At 42.6% G+C, this 5,747-nt stretch overlaps 1 protein-coding gene across 2 annotated transcripts; it reads right to left on the minus strand.

Moving 5' to 3' along the window:
* Window positions 1-1,493: 1,493 nt before the first annotated feature.
* LOC136505078 (serine/threonine-protein kinase STY46-like) lies at window positions 1,494-4,928 on the minus strand. 2 transcript variants are annotated; one of them, XM_066500176.1, is made up of 6 exons: window positions 4,676-4,928; window positions 3,742-3,791; window positions 3,094-3,220; window positions 2,832-2,893; window positions 2,141-2,195; window positions 1,494-1,870 (listed from the first exon to the last, which is right to left on the minus strand). In XM_066500176.1, the coding sequence occupies exons 1-6, from the start codon at window positions 4,808-4,810 to the stop codon at window positions 1,748-1,750; spliced, it is 552 nt and encodes a 183-aa protein (XP_066356273.1). In that variant the 5' UTR covers window positions 4,811-4,928; the 3' UTR covers window positions 1,494-1,747. The 2 variants fall into 2 exon arrangements, with proteins under 2 accessions (XP_066356273.1, XP_066356274.1); XM_066500177.1 differs by having other exon boundaries at window positions 3,106-3,220; window positions 4,676-4,925.
* Between the last annotated feature and the right edge of the window lie 819 nt (window positions 4,929-5,747).

Below are 5,747 nucleotides of genomic sequence, written 5' to 3' on the forward strand. Positions count from 1 at the left end.
GCGAACAAGTCAAGGTCGGCGAGCTGCGGGTTCTTCACGAGCCCACTGGTGAGCAGGACTCCAACATCATGACGAAAGGGCTCACAACGAAGACATTTGACGCGTTTCGAGACAGTCTTTGTGTCACTCCGATGACCCGTCAGCCTGCGCCCTGCGGGGGCGTGCTGAATTGTAGCATAGTTCAAATGTTCCTGTCACACAGTTTTTCCGCGCCTCGCGCCCAGTCCACGCCAGGGCCAGTCACGACGTCGCCCACGCCGCGTTGCTCCGTCGTGCGCTCGTCTTGCTAGAGCGCACTCAAACGCCATGAGATCAATATATACACAAAGTGTTGTTGGCTCCATAATCGCTCTTTCAAGTGCAAGACGCTACAGCCGTCACGTGGAAGTCGATAGCACGGCACGCGGACAGGATACATCCACGTCCGCTGCATTTTCGACGTAATGCCACGCACGCCGTGGCGCGTGGTGTCGCCAGTCACGACGTTGCGATTTCTCACGGGTGTGTATGCCATTGCCATGGCGTGATGGCGCTGACGCGGACGCGGACGCACGGGGTGTGTGTGCGTGTTGCAGCTGTACGGTATGCATCGTGCACTACTGCAGACGGCCTCTTTGCGAGGGCCTGAGGCCCTCGGCAAAGGCCCATTAACCCTCGGCAAAGGCTTTGCCGAGGGCGGCCTTCGGCAAAGAGCTCTCGGGGAATTTTGAGTCGGCGAAGAGGGTCTTTGTCGAGGGCCCTTTATCGGGCACTCGGCAAAGCCTTTGCCGAGGGCTGGACCGGCACTCAGCAAAGAAAAGCAGCCGTCACGGTATCGGCGCCTGGGACGGAGTCTTTGCCGAGGGCCGTCTCCGAGGGCCCTCGGCAAAGAATTATTCTTTTTTTTTTTGAAAAATCTTTGCCGAGGGCCTCCAACCATGGCCCTCGGCAAAGAAATGTTGCAGAATTTTTCCAAAAAATCTTTGCCGAGGGCAATGGAACGGCCCTCGGCAAAGAATTATTCTTTTTTTTTTGAAAAATCTTTGCCGAAGGCTTCCCGTAGACCCTCGGCAAAGAAATTTTAATTTTTTTAAAAAAAAGTCTTTGCCGAGGGCCTCCAATCATGGCCCTCGGCAAAGAAATGTTGCAGAATTTTTCCAATGAATCTTTGCCGAGGGCAATGGGACGGCCCTCGGCAAAGAATTATTCTTTTTTAAAAAAAAAATCTTTGCCGAGGGCTTCCCCGTAGGCCCTCGGCAAAGAAATTTTAATTTTTTTTAAAAAAGTCTTTGCCGAGAGCCTCCAACCATGGCCCTCGGCAAAGAAATGTTCCAGAATTTTTCCAATGAATCTTTGCCAAGGGCAATGGGACGGCCCTCGGCAAAGAGGCAGAAATTTAATTTTTTGTTTTGTTTTTTGCATTCCATCGACACAAGCATTTCATATATATACATATATATATATCAACCATCACATATATATATATATATCACACAGAACCCATTTTCTCACAATATATTACAACGACAAGTCACATGTTCATCATCATTCACATGTTTATTACGAAAAGTTCATGAAATTCAAGCACAAGTCAGAACCATAAACCACAAATATTACAATAAAGTCCAACCAGATCACCTAGCACTAGTCCTCAAGATGCCATCCAGTGACAACAAATACATCCAATGACGACAATGAGTACCTCAACTATGTACCTCAAGATGCCATCCAGTGACGACAAATACATCCAATGACGACAATGAGTACCTCAACTATGTACCTCAAGATGCCATCCAGTGACGACAAATACATCCAATGAGTAGTCATCAATTGTTGAAAATGCATGTGCTTCTTGGATGTCAAGACCGAGCTCGGCAAGCAAACAGGTCAGCTGTAAAATAATGCATAGACCACAGAGTGTCAGGTGGCAAGTAGTTGCCAGTTCACAACAGAAGTTTACTCTGGAAATGGCTTTAATGTATTTTGTTAGTTTCTTCCTACTATTACCAAGTTCTTTGTTAAAACTATTTTTTCATTCATTATGTATGCTGGCTTCTTAATTTACTGAATTTAGTTAGCTCTATTAACTATGCCAGGGCTAATTCTGTGAGTAGCCGTGTCAAAGAATTTCCACACTCCAAGGAAAAAGAAGTGTGACTACCTGACTAAGGAGCTTTGGCTTATCAATAGTTGCAAAAGTTATCTCATGCATTGGCCTGCAAGATTCAGAACAGAGAGAACAATGAGTTAACAGAGAATATAACTTCTCAAATTGTTTGCATATCAACAGGCTCTATATGTCCCTAAATATGAGCTTAAGTTTTATGTACTCGGGAAAAGTGAAGGCCTCCACATATGATAATCTATCAGTTTCATGCAATGTCATCAAACCAGAATGAAACAAAAAGCTTAAAGATGCTAGCTACGGCAAGTATCGGCCTTTTTGGAGATGCTTCCACCCCTAACCAAGATTCATATATATATCAAACTTAAGAAAGTGTGGATTTTCTTGTATTCAAGGAAAATAGTATATATCCACATATTAAGATCAGTGTTTTTAAAGAAAAGGCACGTCAAGACATATATGGAGCCGATTCGCAGCAAAGCATTAGAGCTTACTGTCTACTGCTCTCATTTTTTTAATAAAGGAAAAAAATGCATTCTTCGAAAGGTAAATACCACCACAATTTAGCCATGTTAGCCATTTGTAAAACTGCAACTCCGAAATATCAGAAACAGTCTATTGGGGGTCCAGAAGGGTGATTTTATTCATATTATACATCCTGAAATGCTAAACAAATAAGGAAAGAAAAAACCGAAAATCCAGCATCGCATAGGAGGAAATTGTTTACCTGGAAATGAGATGTACACTGTGATCAGTATCATCACTCATGTCGCAAAGGTGTGTGAACTCCTGGAACAAAAGGATAATAACATCATAAAAAGCATCTTTTCACAATCTTAGACTTTGGCATTATCGAACACAGAGAGGTACTTGGTCAGGAAACGATGCACACATTTCTGAACGAAGCGCAAATCAAAATCGACGCGTGTGCAACATGCAACCATGCGATTACAGTGGATCCAATTCCAATGGGTGGATGGATGGATTACTGGATTTCTGACCTGCACGACGCGCACGGACAAGGCGGGCCGGCGTTCCGAATCGTGCGCCTCCTCGAGCAGCCGCTGGTGGGTGACCACGTCGTCCGCCCTCTCCGCGTTCACATCCAGCGCGTACCTGCGCAAGCGATTTAATCCACAAGCTCATTAGACCATGCTTTAACTAATACCAGCAATTAAAGCTCCTCAATGGAAAAATTAATCACAATGACAACTCCAACACCCTGATACATAAATAAAACCAATTCATCGCCAAACCTTGGAGAGGATTCACTTTTCACCACCATTGTCAATTAAAGTCATATAAAAGAAAACCATTAGCACCCAAAAATGCAAATGCGATGCAAATGCCATGCCTTGTGATGCAATGCCAAGAATAATTCCACAAAGAGAGTATACACCGCTTATACCATAAATGTCTCTCCTTATTTGACAACTTAAGCATCATCCTAGTTATGCCAACAAGAGCCATTACCAAGTTATAAATAAAGAGCAAGGCATATGTAATAACAAAAGTAAGATGGTCATAAATTTATATTGGAACGGATCATATTTGATAAGTTATCATTCTGAAATTTAAGGTGGAGGTGGAATAAAAAGCAAGTTAAAGCTTGTAGCAACCACCGCTACACTACTTGCCTCCCACAGAAGGAGACAACTGCTCTAGGCGTGATCCGAAGCATTACCACCTGTTTTGACACAATAAGATCAGATTATATCCTCAAACAACCATGTGCAGCAGTGTTGTTTCACTTTTTGTATCCTTAAAAATACAAAGGATATGACAACACGCAAATACACCTTAGAAACCTAAGGGAAAAAGCTTACAACTTTATTCAGAACCTCTATTTTTAACATGACCCCAATATCAATAAGGATAGACAAACTGCATTCCTTGTCAACAACATCAATAATGAGCAGCAGTGCTTCTCTTTTTCACATCTATTTTTATACAACAGATTAGATAACCAATAAATATATATTGAGAAACTAGAGTGAATAAACTACAACTTTGGTAGCAAGACAATAATTTTATCAGATCTCTATGGTCACCTAATATACAACTCAAAACAGACCTTCAGAATCTGCCTAACAGCTCATGTACCAATATACAGAAATTCATATCTCCCAGACTATACCATAGAAAAATATGAAATTTTGCTGGCAGTAAGAACTTTTATGCCCCTGCAAAAGACTTCATAGTTGAAAGAGCCAATTCGGCCATTTACTATATGAACAACACCAATGAAACAGACCTACTTGATCTGCCAGGCAAACATGAACAGCCATAATAATCTAGCCGTATCTCGAGTTCTACTCCACCAAAAAATACAAATAAAAACAATATGGAAAGCTTTCAAAGTCCTCTATAACTTCCTAAACTATCTCAAGGATCAATTCCGCGCCTAACCAACCCAAAACTCGAGCCCTAGACAAACTGCTGAATCTGCCAGGAACCCACAACTAGAAAACGAGGCTAAACTCCAATCCAACCTCAAAACCTCTAATCCCCGCTGCTAACAACCTCGAAAAACTCTTAATTACAGGGGAGGGGAATGGATTCAACTCTTACCCAATGCTTCCCCATGAAAATCCGCAGGGGGAGGTTGGGGGAAAACCCCGATCTAACACATCTCCTTGATCCTCTCTTCCTCCTCGATCCGTTTCGCTGCTCCAATTCAAATATTGATGCTGCAATGGAGGGCATCTAGAAAGGGAAGGGAGAAGTGGAGGGAGGAGGGGCTTGCTGAGAGAGGGCTCGTGAGGTTGGGGAAAGGGGGCGGTGCTGGTGTCGGCCAGAAGGAGGGGGCTCGAACAGGGGTAGTTGGATGGCCCTTGGCCCATCTGGGGTCGGGCCCTTTGCCGAGGGCCCAGACAAAGTTTTTTTATTTTTTTTTTTAATTTTCTTTGCCGAGGACCATTGGCCAGGCCCTCGGCAAAGATCTCTTTGCCGAGGGCCAGGCTAGGCCCTCGGCAAAGATTTTTTGTTTTTTTTGTTTTTTGAACCCAGTTTTTTTGTGGTGCTATAATACATTATTGAAAACTCAATTTTAAAATTTGGGCCAATTTTGACTTTTTTTTATATATTTTCCTACTTTATTTCTTTTCGTTGATTTTTTTTGAATATTTCAAATTTGAACTGCAGTTGGATGGAATAATGCAATTTAGTGATTCGAAAAATGTTATTCATGGTATTTGGTGTATGTTGAGTCCCTATCCACAAACTCACATCAAATTTCGGGCATCTTTTTCACGTAACATGACGAGGAACTTGTCGGAAAAGTGTTTTTAAATTATATAAAATCCATACGAAGTCCGAAAATCATGAAACTTGTCGAGGTGTCATGTTATCGCATGTGTAGGCTGTGGTAAAAAATTGAGAAGGTTTCGAGCAAGTTGTGACGTCGGATGCATAAAACTCAGACATCTCCACATGTGATCGCATGTGATCACATGTGCAGATGTCTGGGTTTTTGGCATCCGACGTCACAACTTGCTCGAAACCTTCTCAATTTTTTACCACGGCCTACACATGCGATAACATGACACCTCGATAAGTTTCGTGATTTTCGGACTTCGTATGGATTTTATATAATTTAAAAATACTTTTCCGACAAGTTCCTCGTCATGTTACGTGAAGAAGA

This window comes from Miscanthus floridulus, chromosome 14 (assembly GCF_019320115.1).
Source record: "Miscanthus floridulus cultivar M001 chromosome 14, ASM1932011v1, whole genome shotgun sequence".
In the NCBI taxonomy this organism is placed as follows: Eukaryota; Viridiplantae; Streptophyta; class Magnoliopsida; order Poales; family Poaceae; genus Miscanthus; species Miscanthus floridulus.